Source organism: Globicephala melas, chromosome 18 (assembly GCF_963455315.2).
Source record: "Globicephala melas chromosome 18, mGloMel1.2, whole genome shotgun sequence".
Taxonomy (NCBI): Eukaryota; Metazoa; Chordata; class Mammalia; order Artiodactyla; family Delphinidae; genus Globicephala; species Globicephala melas.
Window position 1 is genome coordinate 468,406 of NC_083331.1, and position 24,401 is coordinate 492,806.

General features: G+C 43.6%; 1 protein-coding gene across 6 annotated transcripts in view; it reads right to left on the reverse strand.

The window, feature by feature from the left end:
* The window catches only part of ZMYM5 (zinc finger MYM-type containing 5), a 90,220-nt gene that overhangs the window by 33,021 nt on the left and 32,798 nt on the right, over nt 1-24,401 (reverse strand). For 5 of the 6 annotated variants that reach the window (XM_030882756.3, XM_060288014.2, XM_060288012.2 and 2 more), the window contains 2 exons: nt 7,866-7,993; nt 4,948-5,011 (listed from right to left, as the gene is read on the reverse strand). In XM_030882756.3, the coding sequence (XP_030738616.2) occupies nt 4,948-5,011; nt 7,866-7,993 (192 nt within the window). Of the gene's footprint in view, nt 1-4,947; nt 5,012-7,865; nt 8,035-12,298; nt 12,592-24,401 lie in introns of those variants that run through there. The other variant, XM_060288015.2, reaches the window with a different exon arrangement.

Genomic DNA, 24,401 nt, shown 5'->3' on the forward strand with positions numbered 1-24,401 from the left:
CGGACGAGGCCCCGGGCCGGCTCCGCGGCGGGAGGGAGCGCAGGTGCGGACCGGGCTGGGCCGGGTCGGGCGAGCTCCGACCAAGGAGCCACCTGGGCGGCGGGTCTCTGCTTTTGTTCGTCGTCTACCACCTATGTCCCGGGCGCACATCACGGGCTGTGCGGGTCCCGAGGTGTCACGTAGGAGGTGAGCGGGGAGGCGGCCCTGGCGGCAGTCGGTGGGACTGCAGCCGACACTGTTGGTTTTAATAGAAGTTGGTGAAACACCGTATGACCATGATTTCTGGAAACACGGCTAACATGATTTTCCTTCTTTTTTAAAAACAGATTGAGCCCCCTTTGATTATTTCTTCTGGAGACTGGTAAAGGCACGGGTTTACTGAGTGACAGACACAGATCAACGAAGACAAAAGCACTGTTAATGGATTGATGAGAGTCCCGTGTAATCTAAGTCCTGTGGTACTTACTGTACCGTCAAGACCATCTTGATTCAGAAAATGCAGAAACACCCTTCATGATAAAACCACTCAACTAACTAGGAAGAGAAGGAAACTACCACCACAGAATAAAAGTCATGTATGAAAAACCTCAGCTAACATCATTCTCAATGGTAAAGGACTGAAAGCTTTTCCTCTAGGAACGGGAACAAGGCAAGCATGCCACTTTCACCACTACTATTAAACATAGTACTGGAAGTTCTAACCAGAGCAATTAGGTAAGAAAAAGAAAGGAAAGATATCCAAATTGAAAAGGAAGAAGTAAAATGATCTCTCTTTGCAGATCATATAATCTTACATACACAAAACCCTAAAGACTCCAGAAAAAAACCTTTTAGAACTAACAAATGGGGACTTGCCTGGTGGTCCAGTGGTAAAGGATCCACCTTACAATGCACGGATCGCGGGTTCCATCCCTGGTCAGGGAACTAAGATCCCACATACCGAGGGGCAACTACGCCTGCATGCCACAACTACTGAGCTTGTGCACCTCAACTAGAGAGCCTGTGTGCCACAAACTACATGTGCCTTGGAGCCTGCAGGCCACAACTAGAGAGAAGCCCGCGCCCCACAATGAAGAGCCTGCATGCGGCAACAAAAGATGCTGCATGCCTCAACAAAGATCCCACGTGCCGCAACTAAGACCCAATGCAGCCAAAAATAAATTAAATAATTTTTTAAAAAACTAATAAATGAATTCAGCACAGTAACAGAATACGAACTCAAACCCCAAAAATCAGTTGCATTTCTGTACACTAACAGTGAACAACCTGTAAAGGATATTAAGAAAACAATTCCAGGGAATTCCCTGGCAGTCCAGTGGTTAGAACTTGACGCTTTCACTGTGGTCGCCTGGGTTCAATCCTGGGTCGGGGAACTAAGATCCCGCAAGTGGCACGGTGCAGCCAAAACAACAACAACAACAACAACAAAATAATTCCATTTACAGTAGAATCAAAAAGAATAAAATACCTAACGAACATAATCAAGTAGATGAAAGACTCATACAATGAAAACTACAAAACATTGCTGAAGTAAATTTAAAAAGACATAAATAAATAGACATCCTATGGTCACGGATTGGAAGACTTAATATTGTTAAGATGTCAGTGTTACCCAAAGCAATCTGTAGATTTAATGCAATCTTTATCAAAATCTCAGTGACATTTTTACAGAAATAGAAAAATCCATTCTGAAATTCATATGGAGTCTCAAGGGACTCCAAAGTGTCAAAACAATCTTGGAAAAGAAGAAAGCTGGATGACTGACACTTCCTGACTTCAAAACTTACTATAAAAGTTCAGTAACCAGACTTCCCTGGTGGCGCAGTGGTTAAGAACCCACCTGCCAATGCAGGGGACACGGGTTCGAGCCCTGGTCCCGAAAGATCCCACATGCCACGGAGCAACTAAGCCCGTGCGCCACAACTACTGAGCCTGTGCTCTAGAGCCCGAGAGCCACAACTACTGAGACCCGCATGCCTAGAGCCTGTGCTCTGCAGCAAGAGAAACCACCGCAATGAGAAGCCCGTGCACCGCAATGAAGAGTAACCCCCGCTCTCTGCAACTAGAGAAAGCCTGCGTGCAGCAATGAAAGATATTGCATGCCTCAACGAAGATCCCACATGCTGCAACTAAGACCCGACGCAGCCAAAAATAAATAAAAATATTTTTAGAAATGACACAAATGAACCTATCTATGAAGGAGAAATAGAATCACAGACATAGAGAACAGACTGGTGGTTGCCAAGGGGGAGGGGGTTGAGGGAGGGATAGAGTGGGAGGTTGGTGTTAACAGATGTAAGCTTTTATATATAGAATGGATAAACAAAAAGGTCCTACTGTATAGCACAGAGAACTATATTCAATATCCTGTGATAAACCATAATGGAAAAGAATATTTAAAAAAACATATGTATAACTGAATCACCTTACTGTACAGAGTAATTAACAAAACATTGTAAATCAACATACTTCAATTAAAAAAACAAACAGAAAACAGTGTGACACTGGCACAAAGTTAGACATATAGAACAATGCAACAGAATCCAGAAATAAACTCAGTCATACATTGTCAATGATTTTTGACAAGGGTGCCAAGACCATTCAATGACAAAAGAAGAGTGTTTACAATAAATGGTGCTGGGAAAACCAGATATTCACATGCAGAAAAATGAAGCTAGACCATTACCCAACAACACATAGAAAATTAGCTCAAAATGGATCAAAACCTAAATGTAAGAGCTAAAACTCTTAGAAAACAACATTGTGTAAAAGCTTCACAATATTGATTTGGCAATCATTTCTTGGATATTACACCAAAAACACAGGTAACAAAAGATAAAGCAAACTGGACTTCATGAAAATTAAATTTGGGGGGCATCAAAAGACACTATCAACAGAGTAAAAAGGCAACTCACAGAAAGAGAGAAAATATTTGCAAATCATGTATCTGTGAGGGATTAATATCCAGAATATATAGAGAACTCCTGAAACTCAGTAGCAAAAAACAGCCCAATTATAAACTGGCAAAGGACATAAATAGACATTTCTCCAAAGAAGATATACAAGTTGCCAATAGCACATGACAGGATGCTCAATATCAGTAATCACTAGAGCACAGTAAATCAAAACTACAAGGAAGAATGTCAGGGTTCAATTTCTGATTCCACATCTAAGGCACTTGGAAGTTGCCACTTTGTCCTAAAAACAAATGAAAAGCTAAATAGACCGAAAAATCGACAACTCTACCAGGATCCATAAGTGAGTTGAGGACACAAGGCAAACCACATCCCTCAGGACTGGAGGAACAGACCGTCCAACACAGGGAGCCCTGGTTGGCCGGAGCAAGACCGGGAGTGGAACTGCCCATGGGAACCAGTGCTATGGTCGGAAAACCTGAAGAGTGGCTGGAGGCTCAGTGTGGATAATTTTTTTTTAATATTTATTTATTTTTATTTTTGGCTGCGTGGACTCTCTAGTTGTGGCACGCGGGCTTAGTTGCCTGGCAACATGTGGGATCTTAGTTCCCCGAAAGAACCTGTGTCCCCTGTGTTGGAAGGCAGCTTCTTAACCACTGGACCACCAGGGAAGTCCCTCAGTGTGGATAATTTTGAGAGTTAAAAAGCTGAAGAGGACCCAGTCGGGGAAGGGGGTGGGCACAGTTCTGTGAGTTTTACATCCAGGAGCTTGACCAGGTTCTTACAGTAAATATCAGGAAAAATCCCTTCTTGCTTCCTGCAGTGGGCAGGGAAAGGGAACTGTTTTGAAGCCAGAGCACACCGTTCTTTTTAACAACCTGCCCTCAGGAGAAACTATGTAACCAGAGCCTAACCTGACCTGGGGGAAGGGAAACACCCAGCTTCAGCCCCCTCTGGCCTCTCACCTGAGAGAAGGCAAATATCCAACTCCAGCCCACCCTGACCATCCTCTCCCGGGAAATGTGAAGAAATAAAACAACAGAAAACGCTTGTGAAGTTCACAGTCCCCAGTTCACAGGCTCCTTAAGACCAAGACCCAGTCATAGGGCTTTGGATGGCTTCCCCTCTCTCCCCACCTCATTACAAAGGGCCTAATCACAGCAGTTCCTTTCACCCAGCATATTATGTCTGGCAATCGAGACATATAAGGCATACCAAAAGGCAAAAGACAGGGGTAGGGACTTCCCTGATGGTCCAGTGGTTAAGACTCCGTGCTTCCAGACGTAGAGAATGAACTTGGGAAGGGTAAGCTAGGACGAAGCAAGAGAGGGGCATGGACATATATACACTACCAAATGTAAAATAGCTAGTGGGAAGAAGCCGCATAGCACAGGGAGATCAGCTCTGTGCTTTGTGACCACATAGAGGGGTGGGATAGGGAGGGTGGGAGGGAGACGCAAGAGGGAGGAGATATGAGGATATATGTGTGTGTATAGCTGATTCACTTTGTTATAAAGCAGAAACTAGCACACCATTGTAAAGCAATTATACTCCAATAAAGATGTGAAAAAAAAAAAAGACTCCATGCTCCCAGTGGGGGCCGGGTTCAATCCCTAGTCAGGGACTAGAACACACATGCCACAACTAAGATCCCGAGGGCCGCAACTAAGACCAGGCGCAGCCAAATAAATAAATATTGGGAAAAAAAAAAAGGGGTAAAGAAGGGCATTAATAAGTCGATTTTCCAAGAAGACTTACAGCTCTTAACGTGTACATTCTTCCCAAGCTCATATGGGTAGATCACTTTCTGGGTCATTGAACACACCTTAAATTTAAAAGAATAGAAATTCTACAGTGTCTGATCTTAGACCACAGTGTAATTAACCTAGAATTAAATAACAGAAAGATAACTGGAAAAATCCCCAAACAAACGGGGACTAAACAACACACTTTTGGATAACATGAGTCAAAGAAGAAATCCCAAAAGAAACTAAAGTATTTTGAACTAAATGAAAATGGAAATACAACTTACCAAAATTTGTGGGATACAGTGAACGTAGTACTTAGAGTGAAATTTATAGCACTGAACGCATATGCTGGAAAGGAAGAAAGATCTACAATTAGTCAAAGAAGTTTCCATCTAAGGAAACTAGAAAAAGAAAAGCACATTAAATAAAAAGTAAGCAGAAAACAAGAATTAGAGCAGAAACCAATTAAATTTGGGCATAACCTACTTGAAATAGACCAATTCCTTGAAAGACACAACCTGCCAAAACTCACACATGGAGAGACAGACAACCTGAATACTGTGTAATTAAAAAAAAAAAACTTGAATAAAAAGTTTTTAAAAAGTACACATGAGCCGGGCTTCCCTGGTGGCGCAGTGGTTGAGAGTCCGCCTGCCGTTGCAGGGGACGCGGGTTCGTGCCCCGGTCCGGGAGGATCCCACATGCCGCGGAGCGGCTGGGTCCGTGAGCCATGGCCGCTGAGCCTGCGCGTCCGGAGCCTGTGCTCCGCAACGGGAGAGGCCACAACAGTGAGAGGCCCGCGTATCGCAAAAAAAAAAAAAAAAAAAAAGTACACATGAGCCAACTTTAAATGGGTCTCACTAACTGTAGTAGACTGAATAATGTCTCCCAAAGATATCAGTTTCTAATCCCTGCAGTCTGTAACTGTTTCTTTATACGGCAAAGGTTTGCAAATGTAATTGAATTAAGGGTCTTGAGTTAGGCAGATTATCGGAGAATCAGTGAGGGCCCTAAGTGCAGTCACATATATCCTTATACGAGGGATCCGTGTAAGATCTGACACACAGAGAGAAGAAAGCAACGTGACCATGGAGGTAAACGTTGGAATGCAGTGGCTCCAAGTGAAGGTGCGCGGTGCCCGCCAGAAGCTGGAAGTGGTAAGGAATGGGTTTGGGCCTGAACCTGCAGAGGGAATGCAGCCCCGCCAACACCTCGCGTTTGGCCCGGTAAACTGATTTTGGACTTCTGTTATCCAAAACTATGAAATTATATATTTTTTAATTAAAAAGAACGCAGTGATTATTCCCCCGTGTCTTTGGGTTGGAAACCCAGGTAGGACTTAGCTGAGTCCTCTGCTTCGGGGTCTCACGAGGCTACAGTTAGGGATCGGGGGCCGGGGAGGCTGCATTCTCACCTGTAGGCGTGACTGGGGAAGACCCCACTTCCAAGGTCATTCAGGCATTTACAGCATTCATTTTCCAAAGGCTGTCTGACTGAGGGCCCCAGCTTTTTGCTGGCTGTCAGCTAGAAGCTGTCTGGAAATCCTGGAGGTGGCCCACGAGTCCTGGGCGTGTAGGTTCCCCCCAAATAAGCGCTCATTTCACTGAGCCAGCAAAGAGAATATCTCTGCAGTCTGCTAAGAGGGGTCCTTATATAATAATAATTAAGAGGGTAATATCCATCACCTCTGCCATGTGCCGCTGGTGAGGCTCGAGTCACACTAAAATCGTTTTCCACTAAAAAGCCCAGGCTCGGGGCTTCCCTGGTGGTGCAATGGTTGAGAGTCCGCCTGCCAATGCAGGGGACGTGGGTTCGTGCCCCGGTCCGGGAAGATCCCACATGCCGCGGAGCGGCTGGGCCCGTGAGCCGTGGCTGCTGAGCCTGCGCGTCCGGAGCCGCTGAGCCTGAGCGTCCGGAGCTCCGCAGCGGGAGAGGTCACAACAGTGAGAGGCCTGCATACCGCAAAAAAAAACACCACCACACACACTAAAACCCCCCCAAAAAACCCTCAGGCTCCCTGGAGAAATGACTGCATCAGGTGTGGGGCAGGAAATGTATCAGATGATCCTGGAACATCTTGTCATAACAGAGAGCAAGGAAACATGAAGGTTGACTCAGATCATAGCGAAAGGGCTTAGGAGCAAAGCTGAAATGACCAGGGTGACACATTATGACCATCAATAAATGATAACTACAGAGGATTAAAACCATCATGTATGTTTTAATCCCTGAGTTAATCACATCCTAATAAAATAATCCCTTAGAAGGATAATTGTAAAATAATTCATCATCTTGAAAACTGGTAACTAAAGAGAAATAATTGATTTTTTTTCTGTAGAAACTATCTCAGAATTAGGAAATTACTAATACAAAGATTCTCTCTATAAATATTCCAACTAATAAAGTATTATAAAAATTTATAAACTGTAACAGGTGTGTAGTGAACGGAGGTCTGGCCTTTACCCTCAGCTCTTGGGCGTTGATCTCTTGGTCTACGAAGTAAGGGGAGTCTTTGTCTGCCTGGAGCTTTGGCCACCAGACAGTCTGAGAGTGTGATTTAGGATGGGGGCTTTGGCTGTGCCACATCCGTTCCAAGCTCAGGAGGAAGTGGAGACAGAGGATCAGCCCAGCCACCAGAAAGGGCTGGAGACTAGAAGTTAATTCTGCCCACAGGGGCAGAGTGTGATTGATGGCTAATAAAAACAGACACCAGGAGTGTGGTGAGATGCCTGGTTGGCTATCACACCCGGGGGCGGGGAGGCAATGCCCCCATGTTCCCACATGGGGAGAACAACCGGAGATCTGCCTTTGGACCCCCGTACTTCGCCCTGGGTGGATTTCACCTGTCTCCTTTCTCTGTAACACACCGTGACTATAATAACTTCCTGTGAGTCAGTCACGAGCCACCACACCTGAGGGGGTCTGGGAAGCACGGGAAGTGAGGACGGTCTGAAGAGCTCCTGGCCCTCGAGGTGTGACTCACTCCTAGAACAGGAGGCGGGGTGACAGCAACTGGCTGGCGAGGAGGGACGAGACCAGAGTGACAGCGTGAGGAGCGGCTGCTACCTTCAAGGCTAAGCAGAGCCCCCAGGAAGACCCCTCACCAGCAGGGTCTGTAGGGTGTGGTGTGACCATAACTCTCAGAGTGTCGGAGAATGCTCGTTAGGGCGGCACCAGCAGAACTTTCTGGAAATCTACTCACCCCCGGGCTGCAGGCGGCCTCGCGTACAGCGCGGGGCCTGGAGGTCAAACATCCAGCCGGTGCGAGTTCTTTCCTTCCTGCAGTGCGCTCTCCCGCGCCCCCTGCCGACCGCCTCGGCGTCGTGCCGGCTGGAGGAGAAAAAACACCAAAGGACCCCAACCCATTTCACCTGGGAGGCAAAAGGGTAAATTTGGAGATGAGAGGCCATCAGTCCTAACCAACCTGGGTGACGTCATCCTGGCCCGCCCGCTGTCACTGCTGTCACCGCTGCCTGGTGGCCTCCTCAGCCACGGAGGCTGACCGCCAGGCCATGGCCTACACCTCTTGCCACAGGGGTTGCCTTAATTTAACTCTCCTCCAATTAGACATGATTCTTATCACACTTTTAATTCATGCAGTGCATGATTATATTTTCCAGCATATATACACATATGCTTTCTTTCTTTTTTCTTCTCCTTTTTTTTTTCTTTTATGCACATGTTCTTTCTCTACCATGCTTCCTGAATGCCACTTTTTGGTTCTTGTTTAATATTCCTGCTTGTTGAAATATCGCATGTATTCGTTCTTTCAGCGAGGGGCAATGGGGAAACCGCACAGCCTCTGTCATGGGAAGTGTGTGTTTGCTCTCACTCTTTTTTTTTAATTTTTTAAAAACATTTATTTATTTATTTATTTTTGGCTGTGTTGGGTCTTCGTTTCTGTGCGAGGGCTTTCTCTAGTTGCGGCGAGCGGGGGCCATTCTTCATCGCAGTGCGCGGACCTCTCACTGTCGCGGCCTCTCTTGTTGCGGAGCACAGGCTCCAGACGCGCAGGCTCAGTAGTTGTGGCTTACGGGCCTAGTTGCTCCGCGGCATGTGAGATCTTCCCAGACCAGGGCTCGAACCCGTGTCCCCTGCATTGGCAGGCAGATTCTCAACCACTGCGCCACCAGGGAAGCCCCTGCTCTCACTCTTGAGGCGTCATTTAAGTAGATATAGAGGTCTAAGTCGACCATTATCTTTCCTCAGCACATTAAAAATACTATTGCATCATATTCAGATATGTATTGTACCTAATGAGAAGTTTATAATTATTATAATTTGACTTTTTTGTATAAACACTTTAATTTCTCTTTTGGAAATTTTTGTGTCTTAGATATTCTGTCACTTTACTATGATTTTTGCTGTGAGGACTTCTTTTAATTATCTTGTGCAGAACTAAGTATGCTTTTTCATTCTGGAAATTCATATCTTTCTTTAATACTGGAAAATTCTCAACTATTTAAAAAAATATTGCCTCACCCTTCTTATCCCTAATTTTTCCTTTTGGATCTCTTAACAGACATATAAAAACTTTCTTAAGGGGATTCCCTGGTGGCGCAGTGGTTGGGAGTCCGCCTGCCAATGCAGGGAACACGGGTTCGTGCCCCGGTCCCGGAAGGTCCCACGTGCCGCGGAGCGGCTGGGCCCGTGAGCCATAGCCGCTGAGCCTGCGCGTCCGGAGCCTGTGCTCCGCAACGGGAGAGGCCACAACAGCGGGAGAAACGCGTACCGCAAAAAAAACAACTTTCTTAAAAAAATTTTTTATGTGGTAAAATACACATGACATAAAATTTAGCTTTTTATTTTTTTGGCCTCGCCCTCAGCAGTGAAAGTGTGGAGTCCTAACCAGTTGACAGCCAGGGAATTCCCATAATTTACCATTTTTAAGTGTACAGTTCAATGGTATTAAGTACATTTATATTGTTATGAAACCACCACCATCCAGCCCCGTATTTCACCTTGTAAAACTGAAACTCTGCCCCCCATTAAATACCATCTGTCCATTCTCCCCTCCCCCAGCTCCTGGTAACCACCATTTACTTTCTGTCTTTATGATTTTTGACATATAAGTGGAATTATACAGTATTTGACTTTTTGTAACTGGCTTACTTCACCTAGCATAATGTCCTCAAGGTACATCCATGCCTTGTTTTTTGCTTTTTCTTGCTAATTTCTCTGGCAATTTGGGAAAAGAATAGTTTCTTCAACAAGTGATTCTTGGACTACTGGATGTCTATATGGGAAACAATGAAATGTGTACATTTTTACAAGTGGTTTATATACAAAAATTAACTCAAAAAACACATTAACTCAAAATGGATTAATGACCTAAATAAAAGAGCTAAAACTATAAAACTTTCAGTAGAAAACATAGGGTAAATCTTCATGACCTTGGTAGATCTTCATGACCAAAACCTGAGCAATGAAAGATTAAATAACTTGAACCTCATCAAAATTAAAAAAAACTTGGGCTTCCCTGGTGGCGCAGTGGTTGAGAGTCCGCCTGCCGATGCAGGGGACACGGGTTCGTGCCCCGGTCCGGGAAGATCCCACATGCCGTGGAGCGGCTGGGCCCGTGAGCCATGGCCGCTGAGCCTGCGCGTCCAGAGACTGTGCTCTGCAAAGGGAGAGGCCACAGCAGTGAGAGGCCCGCGTACCACACACACACAAAAAATTTTAAAAACTTGTGTATCAAAGGCAATTGTCAAGAAAGTGAAAAGACAACCTATAGAATGCAAGAAAATATTTGCAAATCATATATCTAATAAGGTCTAGTATCCAGAAAATATGACGAACTCTTACAATTCAACAACTAATAGGCCCTCATATCTATCAAAGGTGACCAATTTTTTTTACAAGAAATATCATAAAGGGCTCATGGTTTTAAACATATCTGATGTGTTTCAGTCTATGGAAATTATTTTATTTACTGCTCAGATTGCCTTATCTTTGTCAAGTGGGAGCCTCTTCAATTTAGCTTTCAAGTACTTTAAACATAACACGACTATGGTCCTCACTACCTCGGGTGACAAGACACTCCAGGCTCACGGTGTACATTTCCCACCCAAGACCTGGAATCAGTCATCCAGTCCTTGCGCTTCAATAGACAAAGCTGGGAAATCTGTCTCCATCTATACTCCCTCCCCTGCAAAGAGGAAACACTTCTTGAGTTCATACCAATACTGTCAATTCAAATTTAGGACTAAAGGTGTTCACTTAACCTATTCTATTGTGGATCTGTGCCTTCTTTTTTCACACTGAAAATATTCATTCTCAAGGACATTAGGAGTGATATAATTAGAAACTCCTCTTATGCTGTAGCCCATAATATGCATAAAAGAGACTTAGAATAACAATAACAACACTAACACCAACATAATTACTGACAGTAGTTTTCAAAAACGTGTTTGGGGTTTCCCTGGTGCGCAGTGGTTAAGAATCTGCCTGCCAATGCAGGGGACACGGGTTCAAGCCCTGGTCCGGGAAGATCCCACATGCCACGGAGCAACTAAGCCCGTGCACCACAACTACTGAGCCTGAGATCTAGAGCCTGCGAGCCACAGCTACTGAGCCCACATGCCACAACTACTGAAGCTCGCGTGCCTGGAGACCGTGCTCTGCAACAAGAGAAGCCACCACAATGAGAAGCCCGTGCACCGCTACGAAGAGTAGCCCCCACTCGCCGCAACTAGAGAAAGCCCGCGCACAGCAACGAGGACCCAATGCAGCCAAAAATAAATAAATGAATAATTAAAAAAAAAAAAAACAGAATGTCTGGTGACAATCAGTTTTCTTTCATTACTTGTACTTTGGAACCCAGAGACTATTTCCTTTTTCATTTCTTTTTTAAAAAGTCTAACAATTTAAAAAATATGTTTCCATGTATGTCACTCAGGGTCAGTTTTCCCAGATGCAGAGTGTTGTCCTTTCAATTTTTAAATTTTGGTACAAAATTTTCTTGAATTATATATATATATATATATATATATAGCTGCTCCATGGCATGTGGGATCTTCCCGGACCAGGGCTCAAACCTGTATCCCCTGCATTGGCAGGCAGATTCTTAACCACTGCACCACGAGAGAAGGTCCTGAAATGTTTCTTTTCTGAATTATGTTACTTCATCCCTGATTTTCTCTGGTTCTTATTTACATTGTTTTTTCAATTCTTTATAATTTTTAATGTCTTTTAACTAGTTTTGAAACACTAGGCCATTGTTTCTGTCTGTTTTGTAAGCATGTCTTCCTTTTATTTTCTTTAGGGAACTTATCTGGTTTCTTACTCTCTATTTTTAAAAAATATTAATCTTATGTAAGATTCAGCATGGATCTGTTTCAGTTATTTATTCTTACATTATAGTAGTTTCCCAAACTTTAAGGTGGGAGGTGTAATTTGTTTTCCTGACGTTACAGCTCTATGGCGCCATCTTCTGTTGCCTCTATGAAAAGTTAAATAATGAAAGGCCGCTGACCTGAGACTAAAAGGACTGCCTCGCAATCCACCCTGTTTTATCTGGACTCTCTTTTTCATTTTCCTCCTTAGATCCTGAGCTGCTTAAATCTTTAACACTCCTAGGAAGAGAGACTAGGCTGGTTAGTTTTGAGAGTTTGGCGGGGCAGTCTCTTTCAGCACCTTTGTATCTTACTGACAACACGTGGTACAAAACGCTGGTGTTTCAGATTCTGCTCTCAAGTTGGCTCACAGGCCTTCCTGGGAATACCGACTGGTCTTTGGGGATTTTGCTTTTCTCTGGGGCTGTTTCTTCCTCTTGCTCCCTCTGGCACACATGCTGATACCATTTGCCTCTTGCAGCGTTAGGTGGCTCGCTGCTGTCTGCTCGTGTTTTGGAGATCTTGGGGTTGCTGTACCATCTAATTTGGTTGTAGATATCGTCCGAGGATTCTTGTTTTCTTCATCCTAGTTGTTCTGTGTGAGCTTTTTAAAAAAAAAAAAAAAAAAACAGAAAAATACTAACATTTTCTCTAAACCAAAAGAGATATGGTTATATTTTCAGAGCTTGAGCAGTCTTTGTTATTAAGTTCATGGCATGAAATATACTTGTCATCTTTTCATGGGATGTCAACAGCTGTCAACAGGATATCAGCATTTTTAATCTCGTTAGGGTTTTGTTTGTTTTAGGTCACGCCATTTGGCATGTGGAATCTTAGTTCCCCGACAAGGGATTAAACCTGTGCCCCTGGCGGTGGAAGCACAGAGACTTAACCACTGGACCGCCAGGGAACTCCCTTGTTAGGGTTGTTTTGACGTAACGAGGTTAGAAATATGTACAGGACTACACCTAAAACTGTCAAACTTCATGAAGAGATGTGGCCATAGCATTTAAATGAGAATATCTATTTCCCTTGGTTTAGATATTCCTGCTTGGGACCCATCTTATAGGAATTGGAGCTTCAATATCAAGAAATATATACACAAAGATATAAAAGCACATCACCTGCAGTGCTAAAAAGTTGGAAGAAAACCCTGTCAGTCCATAATTGGGGAATAGATTATTTGTAGAACATTTGCACTGTGGATTAGTCGTTCAGCTATCAGAATGAATTAGAGCTTTATCAATTAACCTGGAGAGATGTCCATAATCTATTTTGTTTAGGAAAATCTTCCCAAATTTGGAAACAAAAAAAGGTGATTACATAACAATATCTGGCTCTAGCACTTTCCAACGAGCTAGCCTTAGTGTCTTCTACTTCCGGCAATATAACAAATTGCTGTTTACAGATGATGAGGGGCCACGTGCCACAACCACTGAAGCCCGCGCACCTAGCGCCTGAGCTGCGCAACAAGAGAAGCCACCGCAGTGAGAAGCCCGTGCACCGTAAGGAAGAGCAGCCCCCACTCGCCGCAAATAGAGAAAGCCCACGTGCAGCAATGAAGACCCAAAGCAGCCCCAAAAAAATTAACCTGGGAATTCCCTGGTGGTCCAGGGATTAGGACTCTGGGCTTTCACTGCCGAGGGCCTGGGTTCAATCCCTGGTCAGGGAATTGAGATCCCGCAAGCCACGTAGCATGTTCGCCCCCCCCCCCCAAAAAAAAGGTTAACTTGTAAAAAACTAGTAAGATGTGTGCCATGGACTGAATTGTGTCCCCCACCAAGTTCTGTTGAAGCCCTGACCCCCTGTGTGACTGTTTGGAGGTGGGGCCTCTAAGGAGGGAATGAAGGTGAGGTGAGGTCACTGGGCGGGGCCTCGGCCCGGTAGGCCTGATGGCCTCACGAGAGCAGGAAGGGGCAGGAGAGCAAGGAGGCCTGGTGTGGACACGGTGAGAAGGCGGCCACTGCAAGCCAGGAGGACAGACTTCACCATGCGCCCATCCTGATGGTACCCTGGTCTCTGGCTTCCAGCTTCCAAAACTGTGAACGAATAAATGTCTGTTGTGTTAGCCACCCAGACTGTGGTCTTCGGTTTCAGCAGCCTGAGCTGGATAACACAATGTGATAAATTTTTCCTGACTAGTAAAGACTATAACCCCGAAGGTTCTGGTTTTATTTTGCTATAGCGTATTAACACTGATTTTACATATAATCTAGCAGTCACATGACAGCATCCCTTTTATCACTGTTCATATAAATCCACATTAATGATTCAAGTAAAATTTTGACAGATGCTCAGTATTATTTGTGCGGGAATTTTATCTTCCCTAATTTGAGAAATAGGTGGTGCTTTTGCCCTTTTAAGAAATTTGTGGTAAAATATATTTAACTTAAGATTTGCCACTTTCATCATGTCACGTGTACAGTGCAGTGGTATTAATTACATTCACAATGTTGTGCAGTCATCACCACCATCCCTTTCCAAATTCTTCGTCATCCCAAACAGAAACCCAACACCCACTTAGCAATAACTCTCAGTTTTGCTCTTCCCTCGTCCCTGGTAACCACGATTTTCCTTTCTGTCTCGACGAACGTGACTATTCTAGGTGGTCCATGTGGCTGGACTCGTGAAACACTTGTCCTTTTGTGTCTGGCTTGTTTCACTGAGCACATTTTCAAGGTTCATGTTGTAACGTGTACAGAACTGCCTGCCCTTTTGTGGCTGAAAAATATTCCATCGTGTGGATGGACCACATTTTGTCTATCCATCGACTACTCCTGGACCTTAGGGTTGTTTCTGCCTTCTGTGAATAATATTGTAACTTAGTGTCCAACTATCTCTTTAAATCCCTGTTTTCAATTCTTCTGGATACATACCTGGGAGGCCAATGACTGGGCCACAGGGTAATTCTCTGTTTAGCTTTTGAGGAACCACCGTGTGTGTGTTTGTTGATAGACTTTATTTCTCAGAGCAGTTTTAGGTTCACAGCACAACTGAGCAGAAAATACAGACATTTCCCGTGTGCTCCCTGAGCCCACAAGCCTTCTGCACTATGGACACCGTGAAACAAAGTGGGACCTTTATTACAACCAGTAAACCTACACTGAGACGTTCTCATCCCCAGAGTCTACAGTGTACACTCGGAGTCATTCCTGGTGTTGCACGTTCTGTGGGTTTTGGTGCCTGTATAATGACACATATCCACCATTAGAATAAAGCAGAAGAGTTTCACTGCCCTAAAAGTCCTCTGTGCTCCACCTGGCAGCCACTGATCTTTTCACTGTCTCCATAGTTTTGTCTTTTCCAGGAGGTCACATGGTTGGAATCACACTGCGTGTGGTTTTTCAGATCAGCTTCTCTCACTTAGCAATATGCACTTAGGTTTTCTCCATGTCTTTTCACGGTTTCATAGCTCATTTCTTTTCAGCACTGAGAACATTCCACAGTATGGATGTACTACAGTTTGTCCACTCATCTACTGAAAGACAAGTTTTCAGCTTTAGCAGCTATGAATAAAGCCGCTATAAATGTTTTTGTTCAGGTTTCTGTGTGGACATAAGTTTTCAACTCATTTGGGTAAATGCCAAGGAGAGCATTTGTTGGGTCCTATGATAAAAGTGTAGTTAGCTCTGGGCTTCCCTGGTGGCGCAGTGGTTGAGAGTCCGCCTGCCGATGCAGGGGACACGGGTTCGTGCCCCCGTCCGGGAAGATCCCACATGCCGCGGAGTGGCTGGGCCCGTGAGCCATGGCCGCTGAGCCTGTGCGTCCGGAGCCTGTGCTCCGCAACGGGAGAGGCCACGGCAGTGAGAGGCCCGTGTACCGCAAAAAAAAAAAAAAATGTAGTTAGCTCTGTAGAAACTGCAATCAGAAACTGAATACGTTGAAGTTGTAAACCCCAAAGTGAGGGTGTTAGAAGGTGGGGCTTTGGAAGGTCGTTAGGTCACGAGGATGGGGCCCACGCGAAGGGGATCACTGTCCCCACAGAAGGGACCCCGTCTGCCTTGTGAGGACACAGTGAGAAGACCTCTGGCTTTGAATCAGGAAGGGCCGCCCCCAAACACCATATCTGCTGGTACCTTGATGTTGGATCTTTCAGCCTCAAGAACCGGGAGAAAAAAAAATTGTGTTGTTTATAAGTCTACTTTATTCTGTTGCAGCAGCAGGAAAAGACCAAGACAACTGCCGGGCTGTCTTGCACAGCAGGTGTGCCGTTTGCATCCCGACGGGCCGCGGGTGAAGGTTCCTGTAGCTGCACAGCCTCAACAGCGTTTGCTGGCATTTGGGTTCCTCAGTGTTCTGGATTTTGGCCGTTCTCACAGGTGTATAGTGGCATCTCATTGCTGTTTTCTTTCTTTTTTTTTTTTTACCAAGGGGATCCATGTTTCTGTTTGTTTGTTTCTCTTTTGGCTGTGCCATGTGGCTTGCAGGATCTTAGTTCCCCGACCAGGGATTGAACCCAGGCCCTCAGCAGTGAAAGCGCTGAGACCGCCAGGGAAGTCCCCTATCTTAATCATTTTTAACTGCACAGTTCAGGGGTACTAGGTACCTCCATATTCTTGTGTGACCATCATCACAATCCACCTCCAGAACTTTTTCTTCGTTCCAAACAGAAACTCTGTCCCTACTGAGCGATGACAGACCGTTCCCTCCACCCCAGCCCGGGTCACCTCTATTCTACTTTGTGTCTCTACAAAGTAGGACGGCAGGCATTTTTATTTCTGTATGTGTCAACAAACATTTATAAACTCTACTGGGAATTACTGCTCATTACAGGACACCCTCAAACACAGTAACCACTGGAGGGCTCCAGGAGTGCTAGCTGTCACTGTTGCAATGTTTGTTCAGAATTTTGTACTTTCCAAACCAAAGTAAAAAAACACTGAAAAGTAGCACTAGATTTGCTGTAAAGCTCTCCTTCTTGAAAGACAGTTAGTATCTCCAGCTTTTGACAGGTGGTCCCCACATCTCGGTGTAAAGGGGGGACTCCATGTGATCAGAAGTCTGCTGCTTCTGGAGCAAAAGGACATGAACCACATGGAAGCTACTTGGCATTTCCCTGTTCTGCTTGTTGGTCACAAAAGACACTGTGATTGTCACATTACTTTCTGTTGCAGACACTACTGGACACTCATAAAGGTTTTCTTTCTTGCTCCATAAATGAGGTACCAGGTCACCAGAATGGCCAGCAGGAGCCATGTAGTCTGCCAGGGTCTGGCCATGGTCCCTCAGCTGGGAAGAAACAGGAAGCGTCCCCTCTTTGCCCTTCAAGGGGCCAAGGAGGTGGGAATTTTTATATTTTGTTGATTAGTGTATCCTGAGCTCCTAGAAAAGTGCCTAACACAGTCAATAAATGGAATCAATTTAAGAAGAAAAACCATACAATCATTTCAACGGATTAAAAAGAAATATTTTGGGGAATTTCCTGGTGGTCCAGTGGTTAAGACTCTGAGCTTCCACTGCAGGGGACACAGGTTTGATCCTCGGTCAGGGAACTAAGATCCCACATGCCATGTGGCCAAAAAAAAGAAAGAAAAAAAAGTCATTATAGCAAAGTTGCAGGATACAAGGTCATTTGCTATCCTATATGTCAGCAGTGAACAGGTGGAATTTTAAATTAAAAACAAAATACCACTTACATTAGCACCCTTCAAAATTAAATACTTAGGGGGTGGAGTCAAGATGGCAGTGTGGGAAGACGTGGAGTTAGGTCTCCCCACAACTAGGGTGTCTGCCGGCCGCTGGTGGGGGACTCTGACCCCCAAGAGATGGGAGGAACCCCCAAGTGAACTGGTAGGACGTAGGGAGACAGAGGGTGGAGGAGAAATGGAAGCCAGACAAGGTCAGCGCCCCTGAGGCCAGGGAAATCAGGAGAGGCAGGCAGGAGGGACACTCCCAGACCCCAGACCAGAGGAGCAGGAGAGGAGAGGAGGGCATCTGTGCTGAGCACTTGAGCCCAGGAAACCTGCTGGGCTCCCAGGTGAGGTCCCTGCCCTCTGAGACCAGGGTGGGGGGCACGCCTGGGCCCCTTCTGTTCCTTGAGCCTAAGCCCCAGCCCCCATAGCTCCCAGGGCTTTTTCCAGCCCTGTGGGCCCTGAGCATTGGCCCTGCCCACTGCCCAAACCTTGCCCTTCCTTAGGCCCCGCCCTCCACAGCCAAGGCCTTCCCCCCACCATTTTTTTTTTCTTTTTTTCCTTTCCCTCCTCCTCTTTTTTACTATTGTGGTACTGATGTACCTTCTGGTTGTTGATTCATCTATATTTTTATTTTTACATTCTTTCTAACATATCTGTTAGTTTCCTAGTCTAATTTTGGTTTTTTACTTTGTTATTTTTCTCTCTCTCTTTTTTTTTTTTTTTTTGCCACCCCACGTGGCTTGCGGGATCTTGATTCGCGAGCCCGAGGTTGGGGGGAAGCTCCTGTGGTGGGACCTCCGAGTGCAAACCACTGGACTAACAGAGAACCTCAGACCCCAGGGAATATTCATTGGAGTGAGGTTTCACAGAGTTCCTCATCTCAGCACCAAGACCCAGCTCTCCCCAATAGCCTACAAACTCCAGTGTTGGAAGCCTCAGGCCAAACAAACAGTGAAACAGGGACACAATCCTACTCGTTAAAAAAAAAAAGAGAGACGGCAAAAAAATATGTCATAGATGAAAGAGCAAGATAAAAACCTACAAGGCCAAATAAATGAAGAGGAAATAGGCAATCTACCTGAAAAAGAATTCAGAGTAATGATAGTAAAGACGATCCAGAATCTCGGAAATAGAATGGAGGCACAGATTGAGAAAATACAAGAAATGTTTAACAAAGATCTAGAAGAACTAAAGAACAAACAAACAGAGATGAACAACACAGTAACTGAAATTAAAATTACTCTAGGGCTTCCCTGGTGGCACAGTGGTTAAGAATCTGCCTGCCAATGCAGGGGACATGGGTTCAAGCCCTGGTCCGGGAAGATCCCACATGCCGTGGAGCAACTAAGCCCATGCGCCACAACTATTGAGCCTGCACTCTAGAGCTCGCGAGCCACAACTACTGAGCCCGCGTGCCACAACTACTGAAACCCGTGTGCCTAGAGCCCGTGCTCCACAACAAGAGACGCCACTTCAATGAGAAGCCCGTGCACCACAATGAAGAGTAACCCCCACTTGCCACAACTAGAGGAAGCCCGTGCACATCAACGAAGACCAAATGCAGCCAAAAATAGATAAATAAAATAAATAAATTAAAAAAAATACTCTAGAAGGAATCAATATTAAAATAACTGAGGCAGAAGAATGAATAAGTGAGCAGGAAGACAGAATGGTGGAAATAACTGCCAAGGAGCAGAATAAAGAAAAAAAGAATGAAAAGAATTGAAGACAGTTTCAGAGACCTCTGGGACAACACTAAACGCACCAACATTCGAATTATAGGGGTCCCAGAAGAAGAAGAGGAAAATAAATGGTCTGAGAAAATATTTGAAGAGATTATAGTTGAAAACTTCCCTAACATGGGAAAGGAAATAGTCACCCAAGTCCAGGAAGCAAAGAGAGTCCCATACAGGATAAACCCTAGGAGCAACACACCAACACACATATTAATCAAACTAACAAAGATTAAATTCAAAGAAAAAATATTAAAAGCAGCAAGGGAAAAACAAAAAATAACATACAAAATAATCTCCAGAAGGTTAGCAGCTGATTTCTCAGTGGAAACTCTGCAGGCCAGAAGAGAGTGGCAGAATATACTTAAAGTGATGAAAGAGAAAAACCTGCAACCAAGATTGCTCTACCCAGCAAGGATCTCATTCAGATTCCATGGAGAAGTCAAAAGCTTTTCAGACAAACAAGAGCTAAGAGAATTCAGCACCACCAAACCAGCTTTACAACAAATGCTAAAGAAACTTCTCTAAGCGGGAAACACAAGAGAAGAAAAAGACCCACAAAAACAAACCCAAAACAATTAAGAAAATGGTAATAGGAACATACATATCGATAATAACCTTTAATGTAAATGGATTAAATGCTCCAACCAAAAGACAAAGACTGGCTGAATTGATACAAAAACAAGACCCATATACTGTCTACAAGAGACCCACTTCAGACCTAGGAACACATACAGACTGAAGGTGAAGGGATGGAAAAAGATATTCCATGAAAATGGAAATCAAAAGAAAGCTGCAGTAGCAACACTCATATCAGATAAAATAGACTTTAAAATAAAGACTGTTACAAGAGATAAGGAGGGACACTACATAATGATCAAAGGATCAATCCAAGAAGGCAATATAACAATTATAAATGTTTATGTACCTAACATAGGAGCACCCTAAAACATGAGGCAAATGCTAACAGCCATGAAAGAAGAAATCAACAGTAATACAATAAGAGTAGGGGACTTCAACACCCCACTTACACCAATGGACGTGTCATCCAAACAGAAAATAAATAAGGAAACACAAGCTTTAAATGACACAATAGACCAGATAGATCTAATAGATATTTATAGAACAATCCACCCAAAAATGGTAGAATACACTTTCTTCTCAAGTGCACATGGAACATTCTCCAGGATAGATCACATGTTGGGTCACAAATCAAGCCTTGGAAAATTTAAGAAAATTGAAATTGTATCAAGCATCTTTTCTGACCACAATGCTATGAGATTGGACATCAATTACAGGAAAAAAACTGCAAAAAACACAAATATATGGCGGCTAAATACTGTGCTACTAAATAACCAAGAGATCACTGAAGAAATCAAAGAAGAAATAAAAAAATACATAGAAACAAATGACAATGAAAACAGGAAGACCCAAAACCTATGGGATGCAGCAATAACAGTTCTAAGAGGGAAGTTTATAGCAATTCAATCTCACCTCAAGAAACAAGAAAAATCTCAAATAAACAATCTAACCCTACACTTAAAACAATGAGAGAAAAGAGAACAAATAAAGCCCAAAGTCAGTAGAAGGAAAGAAATCATAAAGATCAGAGCAGAAATAAATGAAATACAAATGAAGAAAACTATAGCAAAGATCAATAAAACTAAAAGCTGTTTCTTTGAGAAGATAAACAAAATTGATAAACCCTTAGTGAGACGCATCAAGAAAAAAAGGGAGAGGACACAAATCAATAAAATTAGAAATGAAAAAGGAGAAATCACAACTGATACTGCAGGAAAACAAAGGATTATAGGAGACTACTACAAACAACTATATGCCAATAAAATGGACAATCACAAAGAAATGGACAAATTCTTGGAAAGCTACAATTTTCCAAGACTGAACCAGGAAGAATTAGAAAATATAAACAGACCTATCACAAGTAATGAAATTGAAACCATAATTAAAAATCTTCCAACAAACAAAAGTCCAGGACCAGGTGGCTTCACAGGCGAATTCTGTCAAACATTTAGGGAAGAGCTAACACTGACCCTTCTCAAACTCTTCCAAAAAATTGCAGAGGGAGGAAGGAACACTCCCAGATTAATTCTACAAAGCCACCACCACCCTGATACCAGAACCAGAAAAAGATATCACAAAAAAATAAAATTATAGACCAATATTACTGATGAACATAAATGCAAAAATCCTGAACAAAATACTAGCAAACAGAATCCAACAGCACATTAAAAGGATCATACACCATGATTAAGTGGGATTTATCCCAGGGAGGCAAGGATTCTTCAATATACGCAAATCAATCAGTGTGATACACCACATTAACAAATTAAGGAATAAAAAACATATGATCATCTCAAAAGATGCAGAAAAAGCTTTTGACAAAATTCAACACCCATTTATGATAAAAACTCTCCAGAAAATGGGCATAGAGGGAACCTACTTCAACATAATAAAGGCCATATTATGACAAACCCACAGCAAGCATCATACTCAGTGGTGAAACACTGAAAGCATTTCCACTAGGATCAGGAACAAGACAAGGATGTCCACTCTCGCCACTCTTATTCAACATAGTTTCGGAATTCCTAGCCACAGCAATCAGAGAAGAAAAAGAAATAAAAGGAATACAAATTGGAAAAGAAGAAATAAAACTGTCACTTTTTGAGGATGACATGATACTATACACTATACATAGAAAATCCTAGAGATGCCACCAGAAAACTACTAGAATTAATCAATTAAGCATTAATTCATTAATGAATGAATTTGGTAAGGTTGCAGGATACAAAATTAATGCACAGAAATCTCTTGCATTCCTATACACCAACAACAAAAAATCAGAAAGAGAAATTAAGGAAACACTCCCATTTACCGTTGCAACAAAAAGAATAAAATACCTAGGAATAAACCTGCCTGAGGAGGCAAAAGACTTGTACTCAGAAAACTATAAAACACTGATGAAAGAAATCAAAGATGACATAAACAGATGGAGAGATATACCATGCTCTTGGATTAGAAGAATCAATATTGTGAAAATGACTATACTACCCAAAGCAATCTACAGATTCAATGCAATCCCTATCAAACTACCAATGGCATTCTTCACAGAATTAGAACAAAAAAAATCTTACAATTCATATGGAAACACAAAAGACCCCGAATAGCTAAAGCAATCTGGAGAAAGAAAAACGGAGATGGAGGAATCAGGCTCCCCGACTTCAAACTATACCACAAAGCTACAGTAATGAAGACAGTATGGTACTGGCACAAAAACAGAAATATAGATAAATGGTACAGGATAGAATGCCCAGAGATAAACCCACGCACATATGGGCACCAAATTTATGACAAAGGAGGCAAGAACATACAATGGAGAAAAGACGGCCTCTTCAATAAGTGGTGTTGGGAGGGCTTCCCTGGTGGCGCAGTGGTTGGGAGTCTGCCTGTTGGTGTGGGGGACATGGGTTCGGGCCCTGGCCCGGGGGGATCCCACATGCCGCGGAGCGGCTGGGCCCATGCACCACAACTGCTGAGCCTGAGCTCTGGAGACTGCGGGCCACAGCTGCTGAGCCCATGTGCCACGGTTGCTGAGGCCTGCACGCCTGGAGCCCGTGCTCCGCAGTAGGGGAGGCCGCGGCAGTGGGGGGCCCACACGCCGCGGCGGGGGGTGGCCCCTGCTCGCCACAGCTGGAGGGAGCCCGTGCACAGCAGCGGGGAGCCAACACAGCCAAAAATAAGTAAATAAATAAATTTATATAAATAAATAAATAAATAAATAAGTGGTGTTGGGAAAACTGGACAGCTACATGTAAAAGAATAAAATTAGAACACTCCCTAACACCATACACAAAAATAAACTCCAAATGGATTAGAGACCTAAATGTAAGACCAGACACTATAAAACTCTTAGAGGAAAACATAGGAAAAACACTCTTTGACATAAACCACAGCAAGATCTTTTTTGACCCACCTATTAGAGTAACGGAAAAAAAACAAAAATAAACAAATGGGACTTAATTAAACTTAAAAGCTTTTGCACAGCAAAGGAAACCATAAACAAGACAAAAAGACAACCCTCAGAATGGGAGAAAATATTTGCAAATGAAACAACAGACAAAGGATTAATCTCCAAAATATGCAAACAGCTCATGGAGCTCACTATCAAAAAAACAAACAATCCAGTTAAAAAATGGGCAGAAGACCTAAATAGACATTTCACCAAGGAAGACATACAGATGGCCAAGAGGCACATGAAAAGATGCTCAACATCACTAATTATTAGAGAAATGCAAATCAGAACTACAATGAGGTATCACCTCATGCCAATCAGAATGGCCATTATCAAAAAAGCTAGAAACAGTAAATGATGGAAAGGGTGTGGTGAAAAGGGAACCTTCCTGCACTGTCGGTCGGAATGTAAACTGATACAATCACTATGGGAAACAGTATGGAGGTTCCTTAAAAAAACTAAAAACAGAACTACCCTGTGACCCAGCAATCCCACTGCTGGGTATATACCCTGAGAAAACCATAATTCAAAATGAGACGTGCACCACAGTGTTCACTGCAGCAATATTTACAATAGCCAGGACATGGAACCAACCTAGATGTCTATCAACAGATGAATAGACGAAGAAGATGTGGCACATATATACAATGGAATATTACTCAGCCATAAAAAGAGATGAAATTGAGTTATTTGTAGTGAGGTGGATGGACCTAGAGTCTGTCATACAGAGTGAAGTAAGTCAGAGAAAAACAAATACTGTATGCTAATGCATATATATGGAATCTAAAAAAAAAAAAAAAAAAAAAGGAACTGATGAACCTAGTTGCAGGGCAGGAAAATAAAGAGGTAGACATAGAGAATGGACTTGGTGACATGGGGTGGGAGGGTGAAGCTGGGGCAAAGTGAGAGTAGCATCAACATATATACATTACTGAATGTAAAATAGTTGGCTGGCGGAAGCAGCAGCATAGTACAGGGAGATTGGCTTGGTGCTTTGCGATGACCTAG